The sequence below is a fragment of the Lonchura striata genome, chromosome 2 (assembly GCF_050655825.1).
Source record: "Lonchura striata isolate lonStrDom1 chromosome 2, ASM5065582v1, whole genome shotgun sequence".
Classification (NCBI taxonomy): Eukaryota; Metazoa; Chordata; class Aves; order Passeriformes; family Estrildidae; genus Lonchura; species Lonchura striata.
Genome location: NC_140704.1, coordinates 88959278 through 88973772, shown reverse-complemented (window position 1 = coordinate 88973772; position 14495 = coordinate 88959278). Strand labels below are relative to the sequence as shown.

Genomic DNA, 14495 nt, shown 5'->3' with positions numbered 1-14495 from the left:
TATTATCCCTGTATTATGTATTGGTTTATTCCTTTGTACCCCCATGTACAACTTGGTTTATCCCCAGTTTTCCCGCCTTGTCCTCCCTTCCCGCCTTTCCAGTATCTATCCATCACCCTGGAAGAGGCACAGTCCTTCCCTTTACCCCTCCCTGGTGCCTTGTCTGTCACTCGGTGTCCCTTCCCATCCATCCAGAAGCTTCCACCTTGGGCACCGGGTGATTGGGCGAGGGCCTGGGGCCCCTCTCATATCCTTCCCCCATTGGACCACGTTATATCACCCCATCTCGGAGCCACTCCCTACCCCTATCCCCATTGGTTACCGGTCTTCCCCTCCCTTACAGTTTATAAGCCGGTGCAAGCACCTTGTGCTCGTTCCTGTTGGCTGGCACCGTTCTAGGACATTTGGACCCGTTGGGCCACAATAAACTTGGACTTAGCCCCCAGCAGGATCCGCTCTTCATTTACCACCACGAGGCGTGCCAGCGCTACCCGGAATCCACAAAGGCACTCTCCAAACCCCAGCTGGGAGCGGCGGAGGGTGCCTCCATCGCCCGCCCTCGCCCCAGGAGGAGAGCTAGCCGGGGCTGAGAAAAGGGATCTGGGGCAGGAGCGCGGCAAGGATACCTGTGTGTCTCTCCTTTTTCTACACAGTTCTTGTCCAGATAAAAACCTAGTTCTGGATTCCTACTCATGCTGCTAGAAGCTGGAGGTTTCACTGTATTGTTTGGTGAATTTCTTGAGTCCCTTTTCCTTAGAGAGTGCCTGGCAAGCCAAGTACCTATATGCACATGAGGAATGGCATGAAACATTGACAGGTCAGCCAGGAGAACACTGTTGTGTCCCCCTGCAGAGTGACTTGGAAGTGCTGATGAGCTCAGGGCTGTGAGCAGTGGCTGGCCTTTAGCTCATTTGCAGGGACTTTGTGGGCACAGCCACCCGTGTGTGGTAAGTCAGGCAACAGCAATTTGAGCTTTGTCCACTGAGCTCAAAGTCAGCTGGGCTTTCTGTGCTGGCCTAGGTCATGAGGAAAGGCTGCCCAGTCACCTGGAGGGGCCTGCTCTGCTATTTTAAGTGGTAAAATGGTCCTGCTTTATCTGAGCTTCCATGCAAGCTGTTTGGCAGCCTAAGGTATAGGGATCCTAAGGCACATCTTAAGATGTGCCTCACTGGAAAAACTGCCCCTGTGTGCCAGGAACAATTGCTCTCCATCTTCACAACTTGCAGGTCAGAGAAGGAGAGCCTGCAAAGCAGCCTGCTGGAGGCTCAGCAGCACATATCGGAGCTGGAGACGGCCAGGAGCCGCCTGGAAGCCCAAGTGCGCACGGCCACGCAGGCCAAGGAGCTGATAGTGGGTGAGAGCCTCGTGCGCTTTGTTTCTGCTGATCGCCCTGCCCAGTGCAGTCGCTGCACAGGCAGCTCTGTCTGCAGGGCTTGTGAGGAGTGAAGGAGCTGAGGGCAGGTTCCTCCTTGCCTGAAACTGAAAGGGCTTAAGGTCAGCAGATTCCTCTGCTTGTGCAGTCTCTGACTGTTGCCGTGTGTCACCTTTGCAGAGGATGTGAGGGGCCTTCGTCATGAGCTGCTGGCTGTAAGATCTCTCAGCAAGCAGCAATGTGAAGACATGGCTCAACAGCTCCGCTGCGCAGAAGAGCATTGGAGCAAGGCTCTGAGACTCTGGCAGTCTGCTGAGGAAGCGAAGAGAAGGGAGATTGTGCACAAACTGGTAAGAAACAAGACATCTCTGAAGTTTTCCAGCAAGTTTGGAGGGCTGGCTTAGCAGAAGAGCAGCCTGAGTATGGGCCATGGTCTCAAGCATCTGCTGTAGGCTACACATTGCTGGGCCAGGCAGCAGAGGGGTTCAAGAGCTCCTACTTGAAGGCCTGTGAAGACCCAGAGGACAGTGCTGGGACAGTATATGCAGGCACAGGTTCAGCATGGGCATAAGGCAAATTCCCCAGGAGGCTGGGTGGTCACCACCCAAAGCACGGCAGCGAAGGGGCAGCATTTTCCCCACAGCCTTGTGCCATGCAGCAGACTGCTGCTGACCTTGCTGCCAGCTGCAGTCCCAGCAAGTGGGTTCCTTACTTTCTGTCCTTCCGCAGTGGACAGAGGTCTTCCCTTGGAGCCTGAAGCAGTTGCAACAGGCCTCCTGGTGCTGGTGCTTCAGCTGGTGGCCTTCTTGTGACTGGGTCATCGAGGTGCTGGTGTTGTCCTCATCCTGCAGTCCATCTGCAGCTTTTCCTTGACCAAAGGGCAGGGGAATTTGAGGACAAAGCCCTTGAGAACAGGCAGAAATCCTGAAGAGAGGGGGCCCAGAAAACAGGCAGCCATCAGAGCAGGGAAGGAAAGTGACCTCTCCTTTTCTTACACATGTTGGCCCTCCTCCCATGTGCTGGAGGGCACAAAGCCACTAGTGTGCCCTCTTCAGGCGTGGGGGTTGTTGGAGGGATGAAGCTTCTGTTGTTTCCCTTGGGGAGCATTGGTGGGACTTCATCTGGATGTGTCTCTTCCACTCATCAGGAGAGACAGCTGGAAGAAGAGAGTTTGAAGGCACAGGAGAAGCTGGAGCAATGGATAAACTTGGTGGCAGAGGTACAGAGGGGACAGGAGAAAAGGCTGCTTAAGATGAAGCAGTAAATTGCCATCATGCAACCTGGATGGGAAAAGAACCAGAGACAGTCAAGAGGCACAGAGTGTGAAGAGAGAGTTTATGTGTTGTTTGGGACTCCTCTGGGCTCCTTATGGGCACTGCTTCTCTGGACACTGTGTGTCTGGCTGGGATTGCCTCTTAGCTGGCCCTTGGTAAATACAGGAAGGAGAAGAAAGTGCTTTTGGAAAGCATGAGCACATCAATCTTGGTTGCCCCACAAGTGGTGTGTGGGACGTTTAAAGCCATCTTCTCTTTGTTTCTGTGCAGCTCCAGTGCCAGAAGGCTGCTCTAGATGATAAGGTGCACCGGCTGCTGGGAGATCTAAATGAAAGCCAGCAGCAGCTAGAGCAGCTGAGGCAAGAGCTGAATAAGGAGCGGGAGAATGGACAGGTGAGCCTGACTAGCCAGGTAGCAGAGGGAAGGGCAGTGGTGGGGTCATGAACTGGAGACGTGAGGAAAGGGGAGGCAAGGACCATTGCAGGCACTGAAAGCACAGAGCCTGGCAGGCGCCAGCGCTGACCAGCAGGAAGAAGAGCTAGGATGGAAGGCTTAGAGCTGGGTAGAGATGCAGGAGGAAGTGGCTGAACACAAATGCTTGTGGGAGTTCAAAAGAGGAAACCTGAATAAGATTGCAGATGCCAGTAAGATTCCTCTTGATGGAATATCCAGGAGAAGCTGCAGGCAGTGTTGCGAGAAGCTCAGAGGAAGATGGAGGCAATGGAGAAGAGGCACAAAGAAGAAGTGGAAAGGATGCGCAAGGCCCTGCTGCAGTACAGGCTGGCTGCACGAAAGCGGGTGAGTGATGGAGGAGGAAGCACTGCAGTCATGCAACAAGAGGTCTCTGCCCTTGCTGCCTTTCCCCTGCAGAGCAGCAGGTGGATGGGAGCAATGTCTCTGACCGCCATGCTCTGTGCTCTCCGTGGCAGCTGCTGGGTTGCTGAATGTCAGCTGCTGCCCTGGGCAGCAGGGCTAGTGCTTTGGCCGGTGGGCCAGCAATGCTGGGAATGTATTTCTGCTGGCCTCTTGGTGCTGGCTTTGTTTTTGGAGGGGTCTGTTCAGGCAAGCGTGGTGACCCACACAGATTCTGGGCAAGTTGTCCCTGTCCATGGTGAATGCAGTCCTCAGAACGGGGTGAAGTGTAAAGTTGTTCTTTCCCTTTCGCAGTTTCCACTATGGCTGACTGTGAGAAGCTGTAGTCTTGGACTGCTTCTTTGGCTTGGACTGGAGGTGCAAGAGTTGACAGCTTAGCTTGCAGCCTAACCCCAGTGCTGTTCCTAAGGGCTTGCCTTTGAAATGCTATGTCTGGAGCATCTCTGCCAGGCACCTTTCTGACACAAGCAAATTTCTTGTCCCAGATGAATGCAGGAGGTGCCATCCAAGCTGTGGCTGCAGCAGCATCCTGGGAAGAAGCCTCCTCTCCAGAGCCTGAAAACCCAAGGATGAGCAGTTCTCCCCGCTCAAGCCAGGAGAGAGAGGAGCATTCCCTGCATCTGCTGAGTACGTCCTGGGGATTTCTTGTGCCATCGAGCAGTGTATTACAGTGCGTGTGCCTCGGCAAGAGCTGTAGCATGTGTTCCTCATTGATTTGGTGGTGGGAGAGAATATTGGACTCTCTACAGAAGCCACTGTGGTACTTGGATGCAGGCAGGGAGCACTTGAGGCATTCCTTTTGCCTTTGAGGGCAGCTGGGCGTGGGTGGGCTTTGCCTGAGCTTCCCTCTACAGTGAAGACAAAAGCAGGGATTGTTCTGAGAGCAGCAGGAAGATGTGACCTAGCCGGTGATGCAGAGAAGGTGTGTGTGCTAGCCTGGCCAAACTGAGCAGAAGAGTTGACTTCCTAGATTCCGTTTAGACTCCTGACTTCTCACCAGTCATTGGAAATGAGAAAATACTTCAGAGAAATTGATTGGCTGTGGGGCTGGTTTAATGCTGGTGTTGTTTTTATGACTTTAGTACTTCTATTCTTTCTACAGCTGGTTTTGATAAGAATCCTACAGTTTGGTTAGCCTGACCTCCTTGAAAAGAATGGCAGGTGACAGCACAAATTAGAGAGGAAGAGATCTTTTCAGTACACCCCAAAAATTAAGAAATTGTATTCTTAGAACTATCTCAAGGAATCAGAGAGGAAGAGCTCTTTTGAAAGTGCCCCAACAGAAGAAAAACAAGATATTCTTTTTACAATTCCTGTTTGATATTTGAGTTGTATGCTTCGGAAGACGCATCAAAGAGACACATCTATGGGGCACAGTCAGATAGAAGTGCCCTGCAGGCAATTCTCAGGAGGAAGCCTGCAGCCCCTCTGCTGCATGTTCCTCTGGTTCCAGGCATGTTGTCACTGCTAATGCCCAGCTGGTAAATACCCCAGGAACGCTAAGCATTGGCCTCAATCCCTGCACAGATCATACTCTAGGAAAGCACAGCAAGGCCTTGCTGATTCTGCAGCACAACAGAGTTGCTCTTTGCAGCTGGTAACAGCTGCCAGTGCAGTGCTGTCAGAGAATAACCACCAAGGTACAAAACAGAGCCCAGTTTACTTTGTGTCTGCCATCAGCTGCCCTCAGACAAAAGGTGGATTGATCTAGTCCTCTGTGGTTTCTGAGGCCAAAGACAATCATGTTCTGTCTTGAGTGGGGCCAACAGCTTGTAACAGGGCTTGATGTGGCTCTAGCTTCTTCAGAGTGGCTCTCAGTGCCCATTTGTGGGCTTTGCCAAGCATTTTGTCATACCTGCCCTGCCACCGACAACTGGTGTGAGTGCAGGGGCTGGAGCCTTCCTTAGCTGTGGGGTTTCAGCTGCCGTCCCGTTGCTGCAGCTTTGCCTGGGCTCGTGGAAGGATCAGCATCTCATTTGTGCAGGTGTCTGTGTCATGGCAGCGCCTGAGGAGCAGCGCTGTCCTTGTTACCTGTCTGGCTGCGCCCGTTTGGGGAGATGGGGCACGTGGGTGGTGTTCAAGGGGCTGAACCCAGTGCTAATGACTGCTGGAGCCCAGGCTGAAGACAAGCACTTGTAGTTGTTCACTGCATGGGGAACGGGCAAAGTCATCTCCAAAACCTATCCTGCTGATAAATGAGGAGAGTCCTAATTCTTAGAGCCATTGTTGTTGGTTATAGCATGAGTTGCTGTTCTCTAAAATGGTCAAGGCATTCTTTAGGCCGTGCTGAGAGGTAGAGAAGGTGCCCTTCTCTCCTGGAATTGACTTTGCAATATTCTTTCTGCTCTGCAAAAAGCAGCTGTTAAAAGTTCATCCAGATCCCAGGGTGCATTGAAACTTTGCAAGTATGAAACCTTTTGTTGAATCTCACAAGAGAGTGTTTCTTCCCAGGAAAATGAAGTGTCCTGATTTTTCAGCCCTCCTTCCTGTTTGTAGATGACATCCCCTTGCCTTGAGGCCTGTTCTTTTCTGGTCTCTGTCTGCTCTGATGGTTTTCCCGTGGGCTTAGTTTCCCCTCAAGGCAGCCCTCCAAAGGAGCGTGGAGAAGCAGACTCTGTGCAGGCCAGGCATGCTACGGAACTGCCTTTCTTGCTGGGGCTGCTGCTGCTGTTGTTCTTGTTGATGCTATTGTTAGCCAAGCGACCATAAATTCCTCAGTGCCCCAGAGAGTGCAGCTGGCTTTCAGATCTCCTGGAAGTCAGGATCTCTGTTTTGAAGTTTGCTCCTTGCATTTGGTTTCTTTCAGGGCGTGTGGTGAATGTGGAAGATCCAGAGAAGAAGTACACTGGATGGGAACTCATTGGCAGTGGGTGAGTGCAGCCACGCTAACTTCTACAGAGCCATGGGCCAGGTATTTTGGTGGTGCGGTATCACGTGGGAAGTCAGGCAAGCTGCAAGCATCTTCAGAGCCTGACTTCAGATTGTCCCTGTCTCAGTGCTGAGGCAGTACAAGGCATCATGAAAGATAACTGGATGCTGGCAATGTCTTGCCTGCCTGAAGCAGCAGGACCTGGAAACCCTCCTGCAAGCCCTCAAACATGTGGCACCAGTTTGCCTATTTTCTCCAGGAGATATGGTTTTGTATGATTCAAAGTAATTTGGCCACACTCATGAAGGAAGAGAAAGCTGAGAGAGCAGCTTCCCACCTGACAGCTGTCAGATAGCAGCTCTCAGTAGCATTGCTTTCCACTGTTTTGCTGAAAACAAGACTCAGTGGTCAGGAAGATGAGAAAGACTGGGCAGAGGGTTGCTGGGCTGCTGGGCCATTGGCCGCAGAGTGGACAGACCCTGGTGTTTTAGAGACACTGCAGGCAGCAGAGAGCTCCTGCCTGGGCTGCCTTTTGCTTCTCAGCACTGAACAACTTCTCTGTTCTTGCCACGCTTCTGTTTCTAGGGGGTTTGGAAGCATTTACAAGGCCTTCAACGCTGCCACAGGACGAGCGGTAAGTGCCAACGGCCCATGCAGATTTGGCAGCCCTTGAGTGCTTTCCCTTGCGATGTGATCTTTGGCCAAATCTTTGGGCTGCCTGACTTTGCTGCAAAGGCTGTCCCGCAGGCGCAACCTGTCCAGAGGTAGGCTGCAAAATGCATTTTGGACAGACTTTGTTCTTCCTCCCTACCTGAGTGAATGCAAGGATGGCAGTGGTGTCTTTCAGAGAAGGATGCGCTGGCTTGGACTTACTGGATAAATATTCATAGATTAGCTGATGGCAAGAGCTGTCATTGCGGCCCAGTTCCTCTTAAACCCACGTTCAGACACAGAAAGGATTTCCCATTGTTTTCCACCATGTGGTTCAGCTTGAAAATATAATGCAGGACCTCAAGAAGGAGAGATCTTTACCGGAGCACAGTTTTGCCTTTCAGTCCTAGGGAACCCAGTTGACACACACACACACGCACACGCACAGATCAGTGGGAAGAAATTGATGAAGAGCCTTAATTGATACAACGTTGTGTTGATCCTGTGTCAGAGACATTCCACTACAGAGATGCCATTTGTACTGAACAGACATGGAAGTGTCTTGGAGAGTCCTGCTGTTTTGTGGGGCTATAAGTTCAGAGTCCTGAGTTGTCCTTTTTAGCTCTCAGCAAATACAACTCCATCTTCCTGGTAGTTCCTTCTCCACCCGCAGTGCTGCGCTCAGGAAGTGCACTTGGAGGGAGGTCAAGGAGGCGTCCAAAAGCCCTAAGCCCTGCTTATGACCTGGGGTGCATCCACAGTGCACCACAGCAGGGTTATTCCTTTTTAAACCCACTAAATAATTACCAATTACAATAATTACACAGTATAAACCGTGTTCAAGGTTGTTCTTCAGAGTTGCAAAACCCAAACGGAAGAAGTTAGGATGTGCTAGGATTGTAATTTTCCTTTGAGTCGCCTTGGAGCTCTTTTTTGGACAACATATTCGCTGTCATGTATGTATGTGTGTGTTTACTTTGGCACACAATCAAGAATGGCAGCCATCTCTGAAAGGCTGGTCAAAGCCCCTAGAAATGCTAACGTCCTTCCAGTGCTTTCAATTTATCTTCACTGGAGCAAAATTACTTTGGGCTTGCAAAACACGTGCCAATAGTAATAGTAGTGATAAACAAAGTGTGTTGGAGGAGTGTGCAGGTGCAAAGAGTGCTGTTAGCACTTTGTGGTTGATGGTTTAGTGTCCATTTCCACCCAGGTGACAAGGCATCCAGGCCCGTGAATGCACGGAGAAAGAGGCGCTCGTAATGTCTGCTCCTAATGGCTTTCCATGTCATTGTAGGTGGCCATAAAGGTACTTAATCTCCAGCACCAGGGCTGCGAGGATGTGTTGAAGGAAATCCTGGTCATGAATGAATATAGGAACCCCAATATTGTCACCTACCTAGAAAGGTCAGTATTCTGGCAGAAAATGGATCTTTCAATTCACATCAGTCTACTCCTGTATGAGGCATGGGAGGAGATTTCATTTTGTCCCCACAAATGCTTCCTGGCAGAAATAGCCTGAAGATTGATCTCAGAAACGTGTCTCTCTTACTAAGCCAGCAGCATGTATGTTCACTCGCTGCATGTTGTTCTGCCGTTTTGGGTGTGATATTTTCCAAGTGTCGGAGGAGAAGTGCTGAGAGAGCATGACAGAAATTATTTCCCTTGCACTGTTTGCATTGTTTTCCATTGCCTTGCATGCCAAAAGACTAGGCTAGGAGAGACATAATTTGTCAGGTTTGAAATTGTTTTTCCTGTTTGTGACTGTCCTTTCTGCAAGGTTTTCCAAAGGGTGTTGGCAATGCTGCACACCCACCTGCCCTGAGTAAAAGCTGTGCATACTGTGCCTCCTTGCTGCTGGAGTTAATGGTGCAATTTGTGTATGAAGAAGATGAAGCAGCTGCTGGGATGTGTCTGCTTCCAGATGATTCTCTGCCATCACAAAACTGCTGCTTTCCCCTGCTTGCCACCTAAACAGTCTCCTTTTCCACGGATGTGCCTTTCTCATTTAGATGGCACAGATGGCAAGCACTGGATAGCCTAGGTGGAGAGTGTCTTCACTTGATTCTCTCCTCACTTACCAGTGACCTGGACACAAAACTCAGCTGTAGTCTTTTCTTCCATGCGGCAATTTAACTGTGCACATTCAGCTCCATGCGGTTGCTTTTGTCTTGCAGCTACCTTGTCAATGAGGTTGTCCTGATGGTGTTGGAGTTTATGGATGGAGGCTCCTTGGCCGATGTGATCAGCAGGGAAAGGATGGCTGTAGGACACATCGCAACAGTGTGTCGGGAGGTAAGGGGTCCTGCTTGTGCTTGGGATGGCTCGGACAGATTGGTCCTTTGAAAGTGCTGCAAAGTGAGTGATTCCATGTTCAGAGCTTTCTTTCTGTGTTGCTCTTACGCTGCGGAGAAGAAAGAGCATCTGGACTGAACTGCCTGCCAGTGTCCCTGCTCTTACTCCAGTCTGTCCTGTACTCTTCTATCCCATTACTGAACTCTCTGTCTCATTTTCATTGTCATTTTCTGTTCTGCACTTTGCCTCTCCAAGCCTTTGCCTTTCTGCAATACCTTCTTTGCCTGGAAGCACAAAGGTGCTGGTGTCCAAGTTTTAAACCAGTGGCAGAGCCAAAGAGAGACTGGTCTGTCACTGGTCTCAACTTCAAAGGATGGCATGGCACCCACCATGGTGCTTGCTACTGAAAACTGACACATGAGCTACTTCCAAGTGGGCTGTCCCTTGTCCTCCAATCTGCCACCTGACAGTGATCCCCTTGGTAGCCAAGGCAGGGACTTTCCCTCTTTTGGAAAACCATTGTTTGTCCTGCAGACGGGGAGAGTGCATCCACTGCATCAGGGATCTCTCTGACTGGCTTTGCCGGGGACAGTCTGGAGCAGTGACTGATGTGTCTCCCTCAAGCGCTGATATGCCCTCCCTTGGAAAGATCCTTCTCTCCTAGTGTGGCAGCAGCAAGCTCTTCTTCTTGCCCAGCGCTCACTGCGCCTTTGAGATCTGTGAATCTCCAGGAGCAGACTCCTTTTGTGTGTGGCGAAATCAGAGCAGACTCACTTCTGGCCTCCTGTTTCCTTTTTTCTCTCCCAGTGCCTGCAAGGCCTGGCTTTCCTGCATGCCAACCAGGTGATCCACAGAGACATCAAAAGTGCAAACATCCTGCTGGGCCGGGATGGCTCCGTCAAGCTGGGTGGGTATTCTTGGTCAGGCGCAGCGCTCCGGGGAGCGGCTGCGGGTGCCCAGCAGTGGTGCTGGGGAGAGGGCAGGGAGCACTCCGCAAGCCCAGGGCGCAGCTGTAAGGTGCTGAGTGGGCTAGAGAGCAACAAGGTAGCAGGAGTAACTTTGGTTTGTGTGTGCGTTCCTTCTAAAAGGAGGGAGTTTCAGTGTAAAAGTTCCTGTGGGTGAGAAAAGGCCATGGTGGGAATCGTGGGGGTTACTAAGTGTACAATTGCCCACGTCCTTGGCTGCAGCCCTGAGGAAAGAGAGCCCAGCTGCTTTTGCAGCTCGATTCAGCACTGCATTCTTAGACGTAGGCATCCTGAGGAAGCCTTTTCCTTGGTTTCCTACCTGAAGCAGTATTTGTTTTTCTCCTCAGCTGATTTTGGCCTCTGTGGTCTGCTCAGCCCTGAGCAGAGTAAACGGAGGTCGATGGTCGGCACCACTTGCTGGATGGCACCCGAGGTGGTGAGAAGAGAGCCCTACGGCCCCAAAGTGGACACCTGGTCCCTTGGCATCGTGGGAATAGAAATGGCCACAGGAGAGGCTCCTTATATTCGGGAAAAGAGTGACACGGTAAGGTGCAAATACGCTCAGAGAGCGGCATCCTTCTGCTCCGTGTCCATTAGATAAAATCCCATGCCCACAGCTTGTAGTGCTTCCACCAAGGCCCTCTTTCTAAAAACATCCCTGGGGCTCGCATCAGCTATCAAGGGAAGACCTGTTGCAGCTTGGAATAGCTGGGGCTGCACTGGAGCCTTTTTTCCTTTGGGAGAGAAAGGCTCATCTCTAAAGCTCTGCTAGGCAAGAAATTGATTCTGCAGACTGGAGCTTAAAAGATGGGCTCTAGGTGAGCACTGAAGGATATGCAAGATTCACATCGAGTCTCATGTTTCCTTTTGCTTCAGGCTAACTACCTGATAGGCACGCAAGGGGTACCAGATCTGCACAAGCTCAGGCTGCCCTCTGGCTTGTGTGAATTTCTGGGTTGCTGCTTGCAGATGGATGTGGACAGGCGAGGCTCTGCCGAGGAACTTCTGCAGGTACAAGGCAAAGCGGCTGCAGCCCAAGCAGCTGTTCCCTGTCAGGGTGTGTACCTTGGGCAAACTCCAGGGCTTCAGATGGGCCTCCCCCCCATCTAGTAATCTCCACTCTGGGTGCTTTTCCAATGAAAGCCAAGTAGGATCCAAGACTGTTTGTGGCTAGAAGGGACCAGCGAATGTCATCTAATTCAAAACCCCAGCCACTGGCAAGGACATCTTGAAGTGGATGAGGTTGCTCAGAGTCCCATCCAAGCTGACCTTGAACGTTGCTGGGCTTGGGGCTCCTCCCATCTCTCTGAGCAGCCTGTGCCAGTGTTTCAGCACTCTCCTCGTGAACAGTTTCTTCCTTAGAGCCAATGTGAATGGAGTGTCTTTTAGCTTAAACCATTCACCCTTGTCCCCTTACAATTGGCCCTACTAAAAGATATGTCCCCATCTTTCTTAGAAGCCCCTACAAATATTGAAAGGTCTCCTTGGGGCTTGCTCTTCTCCAGGCTAAACCAGCACAGCTCTCACAGCCGCTCCTCAGAGGAGAGCTCCCTCCTTCTGGTCATTTCTGTGGCCCTCTTTTGCTCTTGGGTGGTGTATTCAGGTTTACCTGGTAGCAAAAGGAACTGAAGTATTGCAATGCCAGGGACGGGGCCTTGAAGAACATGACGAAAGCTGTCCCTGCCCAGCGCTTCTGGATTGGTCTGTGGGAAGCTGGGGGCTATGGGGGAGTTCCCTGTGAGCATCTGAGGGCACTCAGCTTGCCCCTCCTGCCCCACTCTTAGAGGTTTCTGCCCCTGGTTCCTGTCAGCCAAACAGGGACAGCTGAGCAGGAGTTGTGCCAGCCCCATGTGCTGCCTGGCCTGGTCAAGTAGATGAGAATCGCTGCGGCTTTGCCGCCTGGTTTTGTGGCTGATGAGGAGCTGGAGACCTGGCCACTTCCTTGGCTGTTCCTGCTGAGAAGGAAGATGCCAGGCAGCAAAGGAGGTGGGGGGGCATGCCAAGGCAGAGCCTACTCTCCCTGCATGCTGGAGCTGAGCAGATCTGAGCCCTGCTGCTTTGTGTCCTTACTCCTGGCTTGCTGCTGAAAACCTGCGTGCCCAGTAGTCCTGAGCGCAACACGTGGGATCAATATTTTTTAGAGCTCTTGGGAGTCTCATGACGAATATCTTATGTCCCACATCTCTTTTGGACACTCAAATAGCTCATGTCTGTAGAAAAGAAGAGCTGGAATACATCTGTTGAGTTTCCTGAAAGGAACAACACCTTTGGACAGCAAGCAGCAATCCCACAGTGCTGTCAGGACAAAAATCCCAGCAAGTGATGAGACCTTGAAGAATGGACTAGACCAGTTCCGGGCCATGTTTGCCTGTGATAGCAGCATCCTGGACATGAAGGCAGACATGCTGATGGTGCCCTCAGTCCTATGTTTGTGTATTTCAGGGTGCTAGAGGAATCCAGCTTGACCCTGTTAGGAACAGAGTTTGGAAAAGAAGGCTTCCTTTTTCCTCTGTTTCTTTTAATTTGGTTTGGTTTGTTTCTTTTTCTCTTTGGGCAGCATCCATTTCTCCAGTCAGCGGAGCCTCTCTTAAGCCTCTTCTGACAGCCTGATTGCTGTCATCCCTGCGGCAAAATCATGCAGGAAGCAAAGGAGATGGCAAGGACCACTTCAGCACTTGGGGCAATGAACCTCTGAGAACAGGTAGAAATCCTGAGGGGAGAAGGGCTAGGAAACAGGCAGCCATGGGAGCAGGAAAGGAAGGTGGCATCTCCTTTTCTCCCACCTGCTGATCCTGCTTTTGAATTTCTGCTTAGGACAGCATTGCTGTAGGGCACAAAGTCACTACTGCTGTGCCCTTTTCAGGTGTGGGGTTGTGCACTGCATGAAGCTTTCACCGATTATTTGGGAAGCTTGGCTGGCACTTCATGTGGAAGTGTCTTCCTTCCCTCACCAGGACTTGGAAGGGCAGCATTTGGGAGGCACAGCAGCTGCTGGCACACAGCTGCTCCTTCTGTACCTTCCTGGCGGAGGTACAGAAGGAGCAGGAGAACAGGCTGCTGGAGATGAAGCAGGAAGTTGCCACCATGCAAGCTGTAGAAGCAAAGTTATGAAGCAAAGCCAGTCAAAAGGCAAAGGCTGTGAAAAGAGAGTTGGTGTGTCATTTTGGACTCCTCTGTGCTCCATATGGGCACTGTTTCTCTGGACTCTGTCTGTCTGGGGGGCACTGTCTCTTAGGTGGCCCTTGGTAAACAGTGCTGGAGAGACCTTTGTGTCTTCAGGGAGCATCTGGTGAGAGGCTACCAGAGTGCAGGTTTGAGGAAGGCAGGAATGGCGTTGCAGGCCCAAAGAGAATGGAAAACGCAGAGCTTCCTCTCAGAAGGAGGGAGGTCCCACAGGAAGTTCCCTGCAGAGACAGGCTGAAGCTGTGGGAGAGGGCTGGCTGTCAGGCTGCTGAGGAGGTGCCGGAAGCTGCTGAGTACATCTTGTGCATTCTTTGTCCGATCCAGCAGTGGATTATAGTGTGTGTGCCTCAGCAAGTGCTGTAGCACGTGTTCCTCCTTGATTTGGTGCTGGGAGAGAAATACTGGACTCTCTACAGAAGCCACTGTGGTGCTTGGATGCAGGCAGGGAGCACTTGAGGTATTCCTTTAGCCTTTGAGGGCAGCTGGGCGTGGGTGGGCTTTGCCTGAGCTTCCCTCTACAGTGATGACAAAAGCAGGGATTTTTTTGGGAGCAGCAGGAAGCTGTGACCTAGCCGGTGATGCAGAGAAGGTGTGTGTGCTAGCCTGGCCAAACTGAGCAGAAGAGTTGGATTCCTAGATTCCCTTTAGATTCCTGACTTGCCACCAGTCATTGGAAATGAGAAAATACTTCAGAGAAATTGATTGGCTGTGGGGCTGGTTTCATACTGCAGTTGTTTCTATGGCTGTATTTCTGTTATTCCTTCTACAGATCACATTGGCCCCCTGCCATCTAAATCGCCACTCCAAAGGCTTTTCAAACGTAAACAAAGGAAACTTGCAGCAAAGCAATCAAGAAAGCAGAAGAGATGACCAGGACCACTTCAGGATTGCTTTCACCAAAGGCAGCTTGGAGCTGGAGTCACAATAAAAGTCCTACACACCCTCAAGCCTGTTGGACAATTCCCTTCCTTGTCAGCCATGGAATAAGGCTCTATATTCACTTCTGAATTGGC

At 51.2% G+C, this 14495-nt stretch overlaps 1 protein-coding gene across 1 annotated transcript; it reads left to right on the top strand.

Annotated features, from left to right (window-relative positions):
* The first annotated feature begins 1156 nt into the window (after positions 1–1156).
* Positions 1157–11612, top strand: LOC146768328 (uncharacterized). The gene is given in 13 exon segments (XM_085561463.1): positions 1157–1442; positions 1593–1722; positions 2520–2591; positions 2917–3039; positions 3292–3876; positions 4005–4146; positions 6326–6389; positions 6788–7022; positions 8337–8446; positions 9217–9334; positions 10142–10241; positions 10647–10880; positions 11123–11612. Coding segments are annotated over 13 exon segments (2484 nt in total). The 5' UTR covers positions 1157–1158; the 3' UTR covers positions 11410–11612.
* Positions 11613–14495: the final 2883 nt, after the last annotated feature.